This window comes from Pelophylax lessonae, assembly GCF_965119305.1.
Source record: "Pelophylax lessonae genome assembly, chromosome: 5".
NCBI classification, from domain to species: Eukaryota; Metazoa; Chordata; class Amphibia; order Anura; family Ranidae; genus Pelophylax; species Pelophylax lessonae.
The window spans coordinates 127,369,650-127,389,612 of NC_138772.1; the positions used below are offsets into that span (position 1 = coordinate 127,369,650).

General features: G+C 48.4%; 1 protein-coding gene across 2 annotated transcripts in view; it reads left to right on the forward strand.

The window, feature by feature from the left end:
* Window positions 1–19,963, forward strand: part of SNX13 (sorting nexin 13) — a 256,460-nt gene that overhangs the window by 162,665 nt on the left and 73,832 nt on the right. For both annotated transcript variants that reach the window (XM_082257983.1, XM_082257984.1), the window contains exons 9-10: window positions 44–127; window positions 3,569–3,707. In XM_082257983.1, coding sequence (XP_082114109.1) covers window positions 44–127; window positions 3,569–3,707 — 223 coding nt within the window. The remainder of the gene's footprint in view (window positions 1–43; window positions 128–3,568; window positions 3,708–19,963) is intronic.

Sequence of the window (19,963 nt, forward strand, 5' to 3'; positions counted from 1 at the left end):
TAAAGCTGTTGCATCCATTTTACTTTTTATGTTCTTTCTTTAGGAAATCCTTTCACGAGGAATTCTTCTTCCTTTAATTAACCAGCTCAGTGATCCTGATTATATTAATCAATATATAATTTGGATGGTAAGTTTAAATGCATTGATAATAAAGTCACAGTACATTCTGGGAGCTTGCTGAACACAGGTAATTTACTGAAATTCTCTATAATTTGACAGGATTGTTGCAAAGTCAAAGGAACTATATAGACGCAGTACAGTTATCATATGTCTGATGAATTTTTAGAGTGCAGTAGCTTCAGTAAACTGTGATACCTGTAGAGTGCAGTAGCTTTAGCAAACTGTGATACCTGATGCATGCAAAGACTATTTTGTTGTTGCTTTTTGCATCCTTTTGGAGATCATGTCTCCTCTATGTGCGTATTTAAACCCAAGAGCCAAAATATATTATATGGAGTTTACCAGTCCTAAGTTGTGGTGGCTGCATCCTATTTATTTTGACCCTTTTTGCCTTTACTTTAGCTGGTAGTCCTGCCAGTAACACACTGTGTCCTTAGGTAACAACTCCCCCCTCTCCTTTTTTTCATAACATAAAAGGGGGTATTTTGTAGTTCAGAAAAGTGAACTGGGAAGTGCTGGTAAGACTGATTAATATGACTGAGCAGAAAGCACAGTACAGCACTGGATTTCTGGAAGGATCGATAGATTTTTTTCCACTTATTGATCATATGTTATAACCCTTTTAGTGGTAAATTTTATTAGACCAACAGGGAGCAAATACCAATAGTTAGCTGTTAGGGTTTGCATACACTTTTCAGAATTGATGATGTGGTGTTCTTAGCTGCCTTTCCTGAATATCTTGGTGTTAATTGTCAATTTTAGTAAGGTTGCAAAATAAGCTGTCACCACTGCTGCTGTTTGTGTCAACTTTTAAGCACAATTCCAGAAATTCGAAAAATAACCTCTACCTATGCAGTGGGGGCCTCCCCACTGCAAAGGTTTATTCAGTAATTCTCAACCAGTGTTCCATGGAATTCTAGGGTTCCTCCAGTGTTAAGGGGTTCCTTGAGCTGTGGCTCATTTGACATCCCCATTAGTGGTGCCTGCCTTTTTCTAGAGCCATCCAATGACACTTGGCAGAGCCAGAGGCATTATATCAATGATCTTTTTATCTATCTTTAAGAGTACATTCTGACCAGCATTGAAAGGGTTGTATTTTTCCCACCAACCACAAATATGAGGAATTATTCCCAATCGTTTCTTTTAGCAGGAGTTCCCCTGGACCTGAAAACTATTTTAAGGGTTCCTCTGGGGTAGAAAGACGGGCCCTCCAAAGTCAGGCTGATCCCCTGCAGCCCTCCCTCTTTGTTGCTCTGGCCATGGTCACATGCTTGCCACCACCATGTATGATACAAGGTTAAAAGCTCTGCGTTGTACATGATGATGCCGAGGGACCGCCCATAGACCAGCTCTTACAGAGGATAGAGTAAATAATTCTATCAGTTTCTGTACCCCCTAGACATAACGCGCATTTAAACCTTGCAGTGGGAAAGGGGGGAGCTGACTACAAGGAAAGAATTTTTTCTAATTCCCCTAGTTTGGCTTTAAAACCTTTTGGAAAATAAAGCCAATGCCAGATTGCAATGTATATTTTCCTATACCTTTCTAAAGCTGTACTACTTCACTGGCTTTTTCTTTTTTTTTTTGGCTTTCTATTTTTGTTTAGATTTTTTGTTTTTTGCTATAACTTTGCCCTATTAAAATTACACCCCATGTCAGTGCTCAGACCATATGCTACACACTACATCAAATTGGTATGCATGGCTGTCTTCCCAGAAGGAAGCCTTTGTCTAAGGATGATGCACAAGAAAGCCCACAAACAGTTTGCTGAAGACAAGCAGACTAAGGACATGGATTATTGGAACTATGTCCTGTGGTCTGATGAGACCAAGATAAACTTATTTGGTTCAGATGGTGTCAAGCGTGTATGGTGGCAACCAGGTGAGGAGTACAAAGACTGCCTACAGTCAAGCATGGTGGTAGGAGTGTCATGGTCTGGGGCTGCATGAGTGCTGCCGGCACTGGGGAGCTACAGTTCATTGAGGGAACCATGAATGCCAACATGTACTGTGACATACTGAAGCAGAGCATGATCCCCTCCCTTCGGACACTGGGCTGCAGGGCAGTATTCCAACATAATGACCCCAAACACACCTCCAAGACAACCACTGCCTTGATAAAGATGCTGAGGGTAAAGGTGATGGACTGGCCAAGCATGTCTCCAGACCTAAACCCTTTTGAGCATCTGTGGGGCATCCTCAAATGGAAAGTGGAGGTGCGCAAGGTCTCTAACATCAACCAGCTCCATGATATCATCATGGAGGAGTGGAAGAGGACTCCAGTGGCAACCTGTGAAGCTCTGGTGAACTCCATGCCCAAGAGGGTTAAGGCAGTGCTGGAAAATAATGGTGGCCACACAAAATATTGACACTTTGGGCCCAATTTGGACATTTTCACTTAAGGGTGTACTTACTCTTGTTGCCAGTGGTTTAGACATTAATGGCTGTGTGTTGAGTTATTTTGAGGGGACAGAAAATGTACACTGTTATACAAGCTGGACTCTCACTACTTTACATTGTAGCAAAGTGTCATTTTTTTGAGTATTGTCGCATGAAAAGTTATAATAAAATATTTACAAAAATGTGAGGGGTGTACTCACTTTTGTGAGATACTGTTTGTTCAGTGGAGCCTGTACAAACAAGTACTTACAAATTGAAATCCTTCATTTGACTGGTACTCCTTCATGCAGTAATGTGTGGCTTCCTTCACCCAGCCTGCTAGGGACAAAAAGCCTGACTATCCTGCTGCCGAGTACAGAAAATGTCTATGGCAGGCCTAGCACACTGGAAAGGGCAAATTAACACTCTGAAGACTAATGGGGTATATCTTACTGTGGATGACTGAGATGGATGGTGGGGGGGGGGTATTTCAAAGTACACCATGTTTCTTGCTGTTATGAAGACCCCAATGAATTCCATTGCTCATGAAAAGCATCTTAAATGCGAATTCTCTAATCGAATCTTAGTGATTGCATTTATTACATTTTTATTAACTCACAAAATTGGTTATCATCTAATTATAGTCTTATTTTTCTAGTGATGATAAAAGCAAACCTGTCTTTCATGAATAGAAATGATTTATATGTCATTTCCTTCAGCCCCGGTCACACAGATGCGACTTGTAATGCGATTTGACAGGTATTGTCGGCAATGGAACTGTTTAAATAGTAGACACTGACTTTGCGATGCCGCATCGATTTGAAAAAGAAGTTCCTCCACTATTTTTGCCAATTTCAGGTGTGACTTGCATAGACATCTGTGCATGAAATCGCACAGATGTCAGCCAAGTCACACCTGAAGTTGCACTGACATGCCGCTTTGAAATGGTGCGATTTCAAGTGAAGTCGCACGATTTCAAAGTCAGATTTGGTGTGACCAAAGGCTCGAAGGTTGTACTTTGACAGGTGAGCTCCATTGTTGTTCTAACCATTTTACATATCTTCTCTTAGATTCGTGATTCCAATTGCAACTATGAGGCCTTTATGAATGTTATTAAATTAAGCAACAATATTGGAGAGTTGGAAGCTGTGAGGGATAAAGCTGCTGAAGAATTGCAGTATCTGCGATCTTTAGATACTGTTGGAGATGGTATGTAAAACACCAGTAATCTTTTCAGTGTTTTGACTTCTTTATATAGGAGGGTATACAGTATACTCATGTTGGCCCAGATTGACTGTACAGGTTAAAATGTGGGGATCCTGCAAATCAAGTTTGCCTCATTTACCTATATGATGTGTTCTTTCGAAGATCCAGAATCTCTAGAGATGGATATATATCTACAATGAGAACCTGGAACTTGTTAGGCCCCTTGTACATGGGACGTCGAGCTGCTGTGCCTCCAATCCAGGCATTTTAGTGCCACAGAGAGTCACAGGTGCAGCAGCGAGTAGCTAGTCATAAAAAATATGATGTGGCCGGAGGTATGCACGTTCAGGGCCTTATGCATTCAGAATACCTGCATGCATTATGAGTATTTGTCCCTGAATGCATAGGGCCATAAATGTAAGTACAGTGTTCAGCCCCATCCAGCCCCAGCATGCTTAATCCTGCCAAAGTCTTTTTTTTTTTTTTTTTTTTTTTTTTTTTTTTAAAGCCCGTGGTGTGTGAAACACACTCAAAAGACTTACACCCGGTGCATAAAAAAGTGCACACACGCAAACGTGAACACACAAAAAAGTGCACAAGGCGTACACACATGGCCCTCCTCCGAAGAGGAAGGGCCCTGACCCTGATCCCCCGGGGCGCGAAGCTCCTGACAGGGACTGAGGTACTCACTTAGGTCCACCCAGCCGAAGCCGGGCAGACCCCATTCTTCAGGGGGACTGCCGAAACAGCCCACCCCGAGTACTAGGTAGGGCTCCCCCGAAGGGAGACCCCATGGGAGAGGGCGAACTAAGCCAAAAGGCCATATCCACCCCCTCCCAAGACTTACAGGGCAGGCCCGAGGACCTACGCCATCCAAGTCGTGCAGTGACACAACAACCAAAAAGGGACATACGTGGACACACAAACAAAGAAAAAACAGAGTGGGGAAAAGGGAAGTGGAGAAGTGCTGGGTAGTGCCTAAGTGCTAGACCTCGGCAGGCCCCCCGGCCAGGAATAAAAAATTCCTCTGGTGTTGGCCAAAAGGCCCACCCCAAGAGGCAGGTGCAGAAAAAGTGTGATGGTGCAGTGACCAAGGTGCCACAAAAACTCAGGTGAGCTGCCCCTCACCAGTGAAATTGAGGCACCCCTGGGCTGCCACCCCAGGGGCACGTACACCACGGGCTCTTTCGGTCTCAGCCCCTGGCCAGACCCAGTGTAGCCCTATCCCATCAGGAGGCATCAGAATTTTAGACAGCTTAGGGAGAACCTGCCTTCAACTGGGGACAAGCCTTTTGCAAGGCCAGATTCAACCCAGGAGGAAAGGTTCCCCCACCACCATCCGCCATTCCTTACCAATCACATCCAGGAGCAGTACTAACCGGAAAACTGGCGAAACCGGCTTTCCCGCTCCCTTCAAACTGACAGGGGCGGACCCATTCAAATCAGAAGGCAACGGACCCATCCGGCTTTCTCTGACAGTGCCTACTTCCCGGTCCCCCAGTGACGTCTGGAGCGCCCCGGTTCATTTCAGCCCCTGCCGATACTAACCCTCAGGGTCCATACCAACTGATAAGAACAGATACTACACTTGATCTTAGCCAAAAGGCCGAGAAGCGAGTCTTTGTCAGGCTGCAGGCAGCGGGGCTGAATGCTGCACTGTGCCCCCTAGGCACACTAAATTACTGCGATTGAAGTCACAGCAGCTAGACTATAATGGAGATCAAAAATTTACAGTAAAACCTTAGATTGAGAGTAAATTGGTTTGAGAGCATTTTGCAAGACAAGCAAAACATTTTTATAAATTTTGACTTGATCAACAAGAGATGTCTTGATATACAAGTAGCGTCACGTCACGTCACGAGTATAAAAGAGAAGAGAGTCACCTCTAAGTTTAGCAATATGGTTACATTTAATGAGGGTACAATATTTAGCAACTCCCATGTTTGATGATTAAAACAGGCACATCTAAGTATGCAGGCATCCAGGGTAAAGCAATCCATATAGACCGTCCTCCGCACCGTCATCGACATCATTCCTTCTACACTGCACTCCACAAACGCTTCGAGCCTCGCTTTCAGATCGCTCTACTGCAAGGTAGTCTTCCTGGTCACGACTTCAAGACTGACGGCGGTGAGGAGGATGGTCTATGTGGACAGCTTTACCCCAGTTGCCTGCATTCTTTAAATCATCAACCATGTGAGTTTCTAAATGTTGAACCTTCATTAAATGTAACCATATTGCTATACTTAGAGATGCCTCTCTTCTCTTATATTCTGGAGCTCCTGCTGGATTTTGTTTCTAATCCCCTGGTGGAGGCGGCCATTTGTGGATGGACATTCTATGGTTGCATAACTTATCACATTGCTATAATCCTTTTATATGGACTATAAACTGAAGGACTTATGAATACATGGTTGTGGAACGAATCATCTGAGTTTCCATTATTTCTTATGGGGATTTTCGATTAGATATACGAGTGCTTTGGATTACAAGCATGTTTCCTGGACAAATTATGCACACAATCCAAGGCTTTACTCTATTTTAGACTAATAACATGGGCAATTTAACAGCAAGTGAAAGTCAAGGCAAATCTCTAGAGTCTCTGGTGATTTGCTAGACAATCGGGTTCCGCTTTGCTACAATGCGCTCTTCTTAAGCAATTTGTAGCTAAGCATATCGATAGCTGCTGCATTTTATATAAAATCATTAGGAGCTAGTGTTACTAGCAATTTGGCCTCAGAGCTGATGAATCTCGATCACTGAGCGACAAATCGCTTACTGTTAGCGATCCTGTAGGAAATCATTATGATTATCTAAGCAAAAGATTGCTGCCACAAAACAGCAGGGTAATTGCTGCAAGAAAATCACCTATGTGTCATTAGCCTTACAGTACAATTGCTGCACCACATTGCAGTTTCAAAGTTTGTCATTCTTCAAAGGTGTTTTTGGGGCTTTTTATAGGGTACAGGCAAAGGTCCTTAGTAAAGTCTCTGCTACCAGTGTGTGTTTATGTGAGATTGCTACATATCAACATATTTATTGATTTGATTTAATCTTGAGCTTGAGTACCTGTATGTCTAATCACATTTTGATAACTGCAAAAATATCAAGATGATTAGAGACAGATTTTGATCTGTCAAATGAAATCATTTACTGAGAATCATGCAGTGGTCCCTGGCTGCTTGCCTATAACTGTATTCAGGTAGACCCCTCACACCATGTAATTGCTGGCAGTTTTGTTGATCTGACCGAATCAAGGTTTGACTCTGTGTGGCTAGCTGAGTTTTAGGCCCCTTTCACACATGCTGTCTGTCCGTTTTTCATCCATCTGTTAACGGATGAAAAAGGGACGTCAATGCATCGCTATGGAAAAATGGATGATCATCCATTTACATAATTTTACATTCACATCCGTCATCATCTGTTTTTTTTTTAAACTGATCAAAGCTCTATTTTTCTTCCCGTTTAAAAAAACAAATCGGCGAAAAACAAGTGTAAACTGACAAATGGTCAGTTTTTTCATCCATTTTTGCATTGGTAGTGGATTAAAAAAAAAACTGATGAGCACTGATGGAAAACTGATGAGCACTGATGAATACTTTAGCCATTTTGAAGTGACTGAACTGATGAAATGAATGGGTCCGCATGTGTGAAAGGGGCCTTACAGTTTCTTCTTTTAGGCCTCTCACACATATGGACCATTCATTTCGCCAGTTCATTCACGATTTTTTGGCATCGTTTTTTTTTTCAGTCAACATCAAATTCACATCCATTTTTCATCCGTTATCATCTGTTTTTTCATCTACTGTCATCTGTTTTTCATCCGATCCATTTTTTTAACGGATGAAAAATAGGGCTTTCATCCGTTCAAAAAACAGATGTTGGCGCAAGCGGATAAAAGGGATGTAAATGAATGATCATTTGTTGTCATCCGTTTTTCCATCAGAATGCATTGATGTCCGTCTTTCATCCATCAATGGATGAATGAAAAACAGACGAACGGGTCGTATGTGGGAAAGGGGCCTTAGTGGCATATTTTTAAATCATGGAATTTGACTTTGGGTCCTTTCATACTGGCTTTCCGCCCAGCGTTTTGCTCAGCGGGGATCGATCCGCCGATCCCTGCTGAGCAGGCGGATGACAGCTCCGTCTCTGCTCTATGTGGAGTGGTCCGGATGTGGCTGTAGCTTCCACCCCACCTAAACAAGCCCAATTCACCTCACTGAAGTGACAGAGCACTATATACTGTGAAATTCACTAGCCACCCCATGAAAATAGGAGAGGGAAGCCCATACAGGGGGAACCCACTAGTGAGGGGGGGAAAAGAGGGAAGGACCCTGGGAGACCTACCGACCCTGGGACCACTGACTTCCGAAAAGACTCCATAGCTGCCAGGTACACCCTGATTGCTCAAACCCTATCCATGGAATGCAAGGCAAATTCCTTAGGATGTTTAGGCCTGGGACATAGGGAAGGCAACATAATGTCTTCATTCAAATTAAAATCAAAGACGACCTTTGGAAGGAATGACAAACAGGGATGAAGAAACGCCTTTTTTCTGTGATTCACCAGATAAGGTTAATGACAAGACAATGCCACCAGCAACGACACCCAGCCACATCCGGACCACTCCCTGTTGGTGAACGGCCGGATGCCTACCTTGGGGTGCTATGGGGGGTCCCTACTGAGTTCCCCTGACAGTGGGCTGCCTCATGGTGTTTGCACGGCGCCGCCATTTACCTGTGGCCGCATGTGCCATTCTCCCAGCGTCAGCGGCCCTGTTTTCGGTGGTTTTGTCTATGAAGAGCGACGGCCATTTTCTTGAAGCTCATTCTCCTTCTCTCCCTGCTCTGCTGAGACGTGTTGGTGGTGAGTCCTGGGCGGTATCTCCCAGCCTGTTCTTCCATTGCAGTGGTAGTGGGACTTGTAGTCCCACGGGTATCAGCGCTGCTGGGGTTGTTTCTTTTCACAGCCTATTTTGTTTCTTTTCACAGCCTATTTTATATATTTTATGTGTTTTTTTTTTTTTCTCCCTCTCACTGTGGCACCAAGGTATCATGGAGCCTGCAGAACATATCTCACCACCGGACCCACTCTCAGAGGGGAGGGGGGGGGGATTCTCAGGGTCCCACTCGGCTATGGTGGCCAATGACGGCAGTCCTTTAGTGTCTAAAGTAGACATGGTTCTACAGAAAAGACCTGGCAAAATGCGCCCTCCGCCTTAACTTGTTTTATCTTCCTCCCCAGACTCTGAGGCTGACACAAGTCACTCCATGGGGTCCGCGGCCATGCAATTCGAGTGCTCTGATTGTGAGGATGATTCCTCTTCCAACACAGCGCAAGAAAAAGTGCTTGTAGAGGCACTGATTGTGTCAGTGCGAGAATTTTTATAAATGAAGGACTTAGCGGATGCTTGTTTATTCTTATGGATGGTCCTCGTAAGGGGCAGGCTGCATCTGCTGCGACCATTTCCAGATGGATCAGGCAAACGGTGGTGCAGGCCTATTCAATTAAGAGTCAGGTTCCTCCTTTCCCTTTTTTAAGGTGCAATCCACAGGGGCGCTTAGTGCCTCCTGAGCCTTCCGTCATCAGGCGTCAGTGGTTCAGGTTTGCAAAGCGGCCACCTGGGCGTCTGTACACACGTTCACCAATTTCTACAAGGTGGATATTTTTGCATCTGCAGATGCTGCCTTTGGCCGCAAAGTTTTGCAGGCCGCTGTGGCAGAGACTTCTGCTTCTTGAGGGTGTTTTTTCTGGTAGGTGAGCTCCAGTTGTTCCTGGTTGAGCTCCTGGTTTACCTGGTTGGCTAAGTTTAGCCCGTTTTTGGGGAATTTTGTTTATCGCTGTGTTCTTTCCCACCCCTCATGCTGATACTGCTTTGGAACGTCCCAACTGTCAAATGAAGATATGAAGCGGTGTCTGTCAATGAGAGAAAGAGAAAACTGGATTATTGTCTTACCTTAAAATCCTTTTCTCTGATGTTCATTGAGGGACACAGCACCCACCCCTCTGTGGAGTTTGGTTATGTATTCTTCTGACACTGCTTGTTACAAAACGGAGATCCTAGAGCAGGAAGTTGGAGTATACCGATATTAGATGGATCGGCGCTAGTTCGTTGGCTTTATCAAGTCTTTACTGAACTTCGTGTCCTGTGGTATATGGGGCACCATAAGAAGATGAATCCACAAGTCTACTAGGCAGCCATCCGCAGGTGGGGGGAATGACTGAAGCAATATTCCCAAATATGCAAGAACAGAAGAAACACAAAGGCGCCTCTAAATGCAGACTGTAGATAATTCAATATAAAAGAAACACAGGTTCTTAAAAACTCACATTTAACATGAGTACATGAAGCCTGAAATTGGGGAGTAGAGAGTCCCTCTGAGTCCTGGACGGCGGGGCTTCGGTGCCTCCAGCAGGTTTGGTAAACCGTTTTTCTCTTACGTCCTCCGACAGTCGCCGCCTCCTCTAAGTCATCACTGTTGGGTATTGTCTTCCTATCCGTAGGAATAGCTAGAGGAGGCGGCGACTGTCGGAGGACTCAGAGAAAGGAATTTTACAGGTAAGATTTTACAAAAATTCAGTTTCTCTTACGTCCTCCGACAGTCGCCGCCCACTTCATATTCATCACCAATGGGGTTATGTCCTCTATTCCGTAGGAGTAGCTAGGCAATAGAATATGTTAGTACAAAGACTTTTAACATATCCCACCCCCAGGGGGTGGTCCCCTCAGTACATAACCCTCCACTTCCTGTATCCAACTCAGTTTCATTTGTCTAGCTGTCAGGAGTAGCTGGAAGTTTCTGTGCTGGGGCACCTTGTCTCAGCTCTCTTTCCTTTCTTTGGATTTTATTTGAGTTTTTTCTCTCTTTCTTGTTAGCTGTTATTTTACCAGCGTTAGTTAGTTCTTCGGAAGAAGAGGATCATGCGGGCTGCGTCTCGGGCTGACCCCCCTGGTAGCAGGCTGTGGGTCAGTGGTTTCTCAGCCTGCCATCGAGCGTTCAGTCAGGTATCGCTCCTGAGTTTTCTGAACGACCCATCCCTGTTCCGTGCAGGGATGCTAGGTGAGGTGGCTACCTCACCGGACGCTGTGCGGTTTCTCAACCCACCTTCTGATGCGTCCTGGATGCGACTCTCCCTGCCTCATGTGCAGCGGTTTGTTCGCCTGTGCGGGTCCCCCACGCCATGTAAGAGGTAAGTGCATTTATGTGGGGACCTGTCTGTCTGGGGGGTGTCAGTCTGGGACTGTGTACCTTGCCCTGTGTTCACACTATTACGTTTTCCCTATCTCTCACATTGCATGCTGTGGGCTGCAGGAGGGGGGGCTGGCTGCACTCTGTGTCAGTTTTCTGTCTGTGTGAACGGCTGTGTGCTGTGGGGCTTGAGTTTCTCATGCTTGGGGCACATTACAGCGCCGCTGCGGCGGTTTACCATGTTCCTTTTTTGGGCAGATGGTGTGTTTTACTTCACCCTCATGGGGTGTGGGAGCGGCGGTTTCGGCGCCAAAACGGCACCATTTTGGCTGCGATCGCTCCGGCCGCATGTTTTACATGCATGGCGGCCATTTTCTTGTAGCCTCCATAGGCTTTAATAGAGCGCCCTGTATGCCAGCACTTCCTTTCCTTCAGGAGCACCGCAGGCAGCAGCAGCAGCACCGATCTCTCCAGGTTCATTTCTCTCTATTCCCTGTATCCTGCCTTGGTATACTTGTCCCTGTGGGGGTCCCTTGTGTGGGGTGCTTAGTGTGAGTGGGCTACGATCGCAGCGCTCTCTTAAAGGGGCGGTCACCCATTTATTTTTGCTACTACAGGGGCATGGATTCTCAGGAATGCTAGTTTCCTGCCAATTTAGTGGGAAGCCAGGGGACTGCGGTTTCCCCCCCCGGGGGGGATTTGGCTGCGATTGTGGCTAGCCTTGCGACTCAGGTGCAAATGCTGGTGGCTGCTCAATCCTCTAAAAGGCCCAGAGTTTCAATTTCCTCTGATTCAGAGGGTGATGGTACTGGGGCTGCTGTGGCAGAGATCTCCTTATCGGGGTCTCGTTCCTCCCTGGACCTTATAGGGTCAGAAATGGAGGCTGAGGTAGAGGGGGTTGATAATTCTCCCCCTGGCTCGTCTGAAGAGCTTGCACTCATGGATGAATTGGTTGCTTCTATCAAGCAAACTCTGCGTTTGGAGGAGGAAACATGTCCTCCAGCTGCCTTGGCGGCTTATGGGACGCAGAAAAGGCGCAAATCATCGCAGATGTTTCCATGCACTGATGATTTTCAGCGCGCTGTGAAAGAACGATGGCGTAATATACGCAAACCTTTTGCTGTACCAAGTAGGTTTAAGCTGCGCTATCCTTTTACGCCCGCTACTGATGGGCGTTGGTGTGTCCCACCTCCGGTGGACCATGCATTAGCAGTTTTGAACAGTCCACTGCGGTTCCTGCTGAAGACACCCCGGTGTTCCGGGATGCCACGGACAAGAGGATGGAGTCCCTTGCCGTCGTACCTATTCTATTATGGGTTCTATGTTGAAAGCTTTATTTGCTTCACTTATGGCGGCCCAGGCGAGCTGGACGCAGGTGCTTAGGCGTGTCCTGGTGGCTGATTCTGCCCCCCAGGCGACTTTGGATATGGTGGATCAAATCCACCAGGGTGTCATGTATTTGTGTGATGCGGACCTGGATATGGTTCCGTTGGCTGCACGTGTACACAGTGTGGCGGTGTTATCTCGCCGCCTGGTTTGGTTGAAGTGTTGGTCTGTGGATCAATCTTCACGTAAGACCTTGGCCAATCTGCCTTTTGATGGTTCTCGCCTTTTTGGCGAATCCCTGGATGCCCTAATTAAAGGGGTCACGGGGGGTAAGAGCACGTTCTTACCTCAATCCCACAAGACTAAGACGGCTCCGGGAAAAAAGAATGCTTTCTTTCGGCCCCCTCAGGGGTCCTTTCGTGCCTTTCGGTCACACTTTGGGGCAAGCCGTCCAAGGGTCAAGGCTCCCGCAAAAAGCCGTGGGCAGGTAAGCAAAAGTCCGGCCAATCCGGTTCTGCGGCCCACAACAGTGCGGCCTGAAGGGGCGCCCTCACCCAATTCACAGGAAATCGTTCGATCTGGCTACTAGATCGAGTTTCTCTCTCGGCCGGAGAGCAGATTTTTTCCCTCAAGTCTTCTGTTATCCCCGGAGCGTTTGCGGGACCTGCATCTAGCGGTGCAGGACCTGAGGGCTCAGGGAGTGGTGGTCCCGGTGCCTCATCGGGACAGATTTCGAGGGTTCTATTCCAATCTGCTCGCCGTGCCCAGGAAGGAGGGCAAGGTGCGTCCGATTCTGGACTTGAAGGCGCTGAACCGCTTTGTGCGGTCGGTGGTGGCTGCCCTGGTTCCGGGGGAGTTCAGGGCTTCCATCGACTTGAAGGATGCGTATCTTCACATCCCGATTTTCAAGGGTCACCAGAGGTACCTTCGATTCGCCATAGCGGAAGATCATTACCAATTTGTGGCGTTGCCTTTTGGTCTCGCCTCGGCTCCGAGGGTGTTCACCAAAGTGCTGGCACCGGTTCTGGCTTTGTTGAGGGCCCAGGGCATTTCGGTTCTGGGGTATCTGGACGATATTCTGGTTCGGTCTGCGACCAGCCAGAGTCTAGAGAAGGATCTGTCCGTCACGTTGCAGACTCTGCAGGAGTTTGGTTGGACGATCAATTTTCCAAAGTCGATATTGTGCCCATCGGTTCGGATTTCTTACCTGGGTATGATTCTGGACTCTGTCCAGGCGAAGGTCTTTCTGCCGGAAGAAAAACTCGCAGCTCTTCAGGAGGCAGTCAGGTCCCTCAGGGACGTTCCATCTTCGTCCATTCGGACGTGCATGCGGTGCCTGGGATTGATGGTCTCGGCTTTCGAGGCGATTCCCTTCGCCCAGTTTCACACACGGGATCTCCAAGCGGAGATATTGTCCAAGTGGGACGGGCGTCCGCAGTCTCTGGACCTCCAGATGTCATTGAGTTCTCAGACCAGAAGGGATCTTCTGTGGTGGCTTCAATCCCCCTCAGTATCGGGGGGCAAGTCTTTTCGTCCCCTTTCGTGGACGGTGATCACCACGGACGCCAGCCTGTTGGGCTGGGGTGGTGTTCTGGGCGTTCTGTCCGCCCAGGGTGTTTGGTCGACGGAGGAATCCTCCCTTCCGATCAACGTTCTGGAACTGCGAGCGATACTCCTCTGTCTTCGTCGTTGGACGGACAATCTTCACGGCTACCAGGTTCGGGTGCGGACGGACAATGCCACGGCGGTGGCTTACATCAATCACCAAGGGGGCACCAGGAGTGCCCGGGCGGCTCGAGAAGTGGCCGCGATTCTGTCTTGGGCCGAGACGCATGTCCCGGCAATATCGGCAGTTCACATTCCGGGGGTGGAAATTTGGCAGGCGGTTTATCTGAGCCGCCAGACCCTGGACCAGGGGGAATGGTCCCTTCACCCGGCTGTCTTCCAGATGTCCAGGTGTTGAGGTGGGGTCTTCCGGAGGTAGACCTGTTCGCGTCTCGTCTGAACAACAAAGTACCACGGTTCGTGGCAAGGACGCGCGATCCTCGGGCAGACGCGTTGGACGCGTTGGTTGCCCCGTGGCATCAGTACCAACTGATGTATGCGTTCCCACCGATTCAATTGCTGTCCAGGTTCCTTCGCGGAACCGACCACGGTGATTCTTGTGGCACCGGACTGGCCTCGCCGGTCCTGGTACGCAGACCTCGTAAATCTGGCAATCGACGCCCCGTGGCGTCTGCCTCTTCGAGAAGATCTTCTGTCGCAAGGACCGATCTTCCATCCTGCTTTACAGTCGCTGGCTTTGACGGCCTGGCTGTTGAAACCGAGGTCCTGAAGAACAGGGGTCTTTCCCCTGAGGTCATTCACACCTTAATAAATGCGAGGAAGTCTTCCTCGGGGAAGGTTTATTACCGTACTTGGAAGGCGTATTTTGCCTGGTGCGAATCCAGGGGTTTCTCTCCTGACACTTATTCGGTGTCTAGGGTGTTGCCCTTCCTTCAGACGGGTGTTGACCAGCGTCTGGCGCTGGCCACGATCAAGGGTCAGGTGTCTGCTTTGGCCGTTCTTTTTCAACGGCCTGTGGCATCTGATTCTTTGGTTAGCACTTTTGTGCAGGGGGTACGTCATCTGATCCCTCCTAGGAGGGACCCTCTTCCCCCTTGGGACTTGAATCTAGTTCTATCAGTATTGCAGCGTGCTCCTTTTGAAAGGATCAGGGAGATCTCGCTGTCTTTGTTATCCAAGAAGGTCGCCTTTTTGGTGGCTATCACCTCGGCTCGTCGAGTGTCGGGGCTGGCAGCCTTGTCCTGCAAGTCTCCGTATCTGGTTGTGCATTTGGACAAGGTGGTCTTGCGACCTAACCCTTCTTTTCTTCCAAAAAGGGTTTCGGACTTTCATCTGAATGAGGACATTGTCCTACCTTCGCTTTGCGCGAAGCCGAAGCATCCGACGGAGGTGTTGCTTCACTCCTTGGATGTTGTCCGGGCGATTAGAGTCTATCTCAAATCGACTGAGTCTTTTCGCAAGTCGGATGCCTTGTTTGTCCTTCCGGAAGGTCCTCGGAAGGGCATGGCGGCGTCGGCTTCTACAATCGCCAAATGGATCAGACAGACCATTGATCAGGCCTATGCTTTGAAGGGGAAAGTTCCCCCTGTACCTGTGGAGGCGCACTCTACCAGATCTCTGAGTACGTCTTGGGCCTGTCGTCATGGGGCCTCTGTGGCCCAGGTGTGTAAGGCGGCGACTTGGTCGACCGTACACACTTTCACGATATTCTACAGAGTAGATGTTCAGGCATCGGCTGATGCTTCCTTTGGCCGCAAGGTTCTTAGTGCGGCAGTTCCCTAGAGCCCTTGTTACGGGTTCTTTGGCTTTTTGGGATATTTGTTTTTTCCCTGGGTTTTCTTGCTCCTGTTGAGTGAGTGTTTTGTTCTTATGCCCAACTGGTTTCCTTCCTTTGGTAAGGTTCCTTTCTCTGATGGGGAGACGGCGTTGCCTTGGGCGCGGCTGCGTTCTTCCCACCCCTCATGTTTACACTGCTTTGGGACATCCCCATTGGTGATGAATATGAAGTGGGCGGCGACTGTCGGAGGACGTAAGAGAAAACGGAATTTTTGTAAAATCTTACCTGTAAAATTCCTTTCTCTGAGTCCTCCGACAGTCGCCGCCCCCGCCCCTCTTTTGGGGTTTTGATGTACTCTCTACTGCTATTCCACTGAAACTGAGTTGGATACAGGAAGTGGAGGGTTATGTACTGAGGGGACCACCCCCTGGGGGTGGGATATGTTAAAAGTCTTTGTACTAACATATTCTATTGCCTAGCTACTCCTACGGAATAGAGGACATAACCCCATTGGTGATGAATATGAAGTGGGCGGCGACTGTCGGAGGACTCAGAGAAAGGAATTTTACAGGTAAGATTTTACAAAAATTCCGTTTTTCCTTTCTTGCTTCCTCCGCGGATGTAGATGTGTAAGCCGGCTTCCGGGGAGAGAGGATGAAAACGAGGGCTGAGGTCACTGGCGCAGGTTGCAGTCCATGATGCGGTTCATCTCTCATTTACTGCGGTTCAGCCCTAATTCGACTGATTCGATTTTATAGATTTGCCCACTGTCAACAGATAGGTACACCTGATGGGGAACTAGTCTCTCTGTCCCCCATCAGGGTGTCCCCACAGGCACAGACACGTACCTGTCTGTGCGATGGGCGCAGTTACTTGGGAGGGAGCACACTGAACGAGGGGTGTGCAGTAATGATACTCTGACCTCAGTGCCAAGCTCCAACGGATTCACATACTTGTCTCTGATATTCATGTGAATCAAGTACAAGCATTGACAATCTTGGTGCAGAGGCCCAGCGACACTCTTCATTAAGTCCCCCCAAATCCTTGTCCGTTTCGTTACAAATAATGTGTGAGTTGCCTTTTTTTTAAAGCACTGGTCTAATGTAAATGAAAAAAATATTATTAAAATAGCCAAAAACTATTTTAGGCATTTTATTCCTTTCCATAGCTAACATGGGACCACATTTACATTTTTAATAAAGCAATATTACGGGGCGTGGCCTGGCGCAGCATGTGAGAGGACGTGTGTGAGAGGAGCTCCGCCGGACCGATATCCTTCACCGCTAATCCTGCAGCCCTTCGGGCACGATAATCCTTCCTTCACCTCCCGCACACCCGCGGCACCGACCTCCGCATGTCTCCGCCGAAGAAAGGCTCTGAAGCTGCGGCAAAACTGGCTGCATTCCGGAGGCTGGAGAAGGAGGCCCCGATCCAAGATGGCGCCGGCCCGTCGCTCGTGGTGGAGGAGCCTGAGAGCCCTGCTACATCCAAGGTTTTGGAAGCGATTGCCACTTGCCAGACCATGCTGACGACTAAAATCGAGGAGGTGAAGGTAGATATATCTTTGATGCGTCAGGATATGCAGAAGCTAAGGGACAGAGTTGGTGAGGCTGAACACAGAATTAGTGAGGTGGAAGACTCCCTCCCCCCATTGCAAAGCTCCTCAGACAGGCTGCAGCAACAAGTACACCTTATCCTCCAAAAACAAGATGACATGGAGAATAGGCTGCGCCGCTGTAACCTGCGGTTCATTGGCCTCCCGGAGGGCTCTGAAGGTGCTGACCCCTCATCATATTTGGAACAATTGCTCACTCAGACTTATGGCAGAGAATCCTTTTCACCCACTTTTGTTGTGGAACGTGCACATCGCCTCTCAGGGCGCCCCCCCCCCTCAGGGTGCACCCCCCCGCACGTTCATCGCTAAATTCCTGAACTATCGGGACCGAGATGCCATATTGCGCCTGGCCAGGGTTAAGGGGAACATTCCATTTGGAAATCACAAAATAGCGATTTTCCCCGACTTTTCTGCTGAGGTCCAGAGGCGCCGCAAGAGCTTTTTGGAGGTCAAACGCAGACTGCGTATCAAGAATATCAAATACTCCATGTTATATCCGGCCCGTCTTAGAGTGGAGGGCGAGGACCGAGCCCACTTCTTTGAGGATCCGGAAGCCGCCATCTCCTGGCTAGAAGGACTGGAAGCTAGAGCCTGACCACCTTGCCTTGGCGACTTCATGATACTTTCTCCCTGATGGCCTATACCTTAAGCTGCTGCAAGGGTGGAGGAGGGGTTTTGTAGATCCTGTGGAACTCAAGACTTTGCATCCCCCTTCCCCCCCCCCCTCCCCCCTCATTTTCCTGCACTATTGCTCCTGTGTTTGACCGGCGGAGCGCCCTAGCTCCACAGATGGAACTGATTTCTCTGTTCTCTTCCTATGGATTTCCACCTGCCCATAGGCTTTGCTACCCAGCGATACACCTGTTGGTTTTCGCCCCCTACACCCGCTAAGGCGTGTGTTTGTGCCCGACTCCCCTGTTGCCCCCTGCGACTTCTGCTGGACCTGGGCCCCCGGGCCCCCTTGTTTATTCTATTTGTATTTTGCTGTATTTTTGCTGCATACCTTGGGGGTCCCTGGCCTCCTGATCTTGCTCTTTCCCAGTCGCATGTGGGCCTGTTCTGGTTGAGGCACTTGTTTGGGAACATGCCCGCACGAGTTGGGGTTGGTGCAGGGCAGGTAGGGGGGATTGGGGTGTTACCATTGTTTATGGTTTATATTTGGTACAATCTCTATACTGTTTCTGTTTTATGCACATTGACCTCAAGTAATAATTATCTGCTCTTTTGCTGCCGTTTATCGCTGCTGGTGTGTGACCGTGGACTTGTTGGTTCCGTGGCCTTGCGGCCTGAGATCCTGGGAGCCTCCGCTCCGCGCTCTGTACTACCCCTGCCATGGCCGCATTGAAATTGTTGACGTGGAATGTCAGGGGTATGCGTGATAAGATTAAACGAACGGCTGTCTTTAATGTCCTACGCCGTGTACGGGCTGATATTATAGTTCTGGTGGAGACACATTTGGAGGGCCGTGTACAACAGTCCCTCAAACGGCCCTGGGTTGGTTGGGTGCAGCACTCTGCTTATAGCTCACACTCCAGGGGTGTGGCGCTACTGGTGGCCAAATCGGTACATTTCCAGCTCCTAGGATCTCAGGTCGACCCAATGGGTAGATATGTTTTTCTCAAAACGTCAGTCTATGGGGAATTGATGCTACTGATGGCTTTCTATGTGCCCCCCCCTTACTCTGCTGTGATTATTATGGAGGGACTGGCGTTTATGGCACAGAGCCCCGGGGCCCCGGTGATCTGGCTGGGTGACTTTAACAATGTGATGGACTCGGGTCTGGATAGGTCCGGTGGCGCCTCCCAGGTGCCGCCGGGGTCGTCCCCGACCAGGTTCTCCCGATTGTTGGAGGGCTTTGGTTTGGCCGACTCTTGGCGCAGCAAATACCCCGCGCAGCGCGCGTACTCCTGTTTTTCGGCTGCACACCACTCTATGTCACGCATTGATCTGATATTGCTGTCTCGAACCCTGCTCCCCAGGTTACTGACGGCAGGCTTCGCCCCACGGACTCTGTCTGATCACTGCCCTTATTGGATACTGTTGTCCTTGCCCTGCAATAGACCTCCCCCGGCCTGGCGCCTGAATCCTGCCTGGCTCCCCTTGGTGTCGGATGGGAACGACATTGAGGGGACCTGGACACAATTCTTCTCTGACAATGAGGGCACTGCCTCCCCGGCTGCGGTGTGGGAGGCGTTTAAACTGTTCGCCAGATCCACTATGATTTCCAAAATAAAGCAATATTACACTTTAAAACAGTGTTTACCAAACTGATTTGTACCATCTCGCTTCAGGTAGTACTTGACAAAACTCACAGTTCATGTACAGTTGTGCCTTAGGGGAACTAGGCAGAAGCTGGAAGGACAATGCTGCACTAAACTGTGTCCTGAAATGTTCAGAAACATTTGGCTCTGTGGGCTGCAGAGGACCTTCAAGGCAATGGTCTTTTAGGGCCTTTACGTATCTGAAAAGCTAGTCAACATAGGTGTGACTTTGGGCCCAATTATGTACAGCCATTGTGCATAAAGCAGTAGTGGGCCTTTTGGAAGGCCAATGAATATTACAAATATTGTATTAAGGGTTCAAACTTGACGTCAATTTTGAATACATTGCTTTTAGAAAGTACATTTGACCACAGTGATTGCTTTGGGACTCTCTGTGAAATGTTCATGATACAGCCATAGAAAAGAGCTTAAAAGCCAATTTAGTGAGAAGCCCCTTAAAATGTTACTAAAGCCAGGACCTTGCATTTACTATATCTGGTCTCCCACTGTATACAGAACAT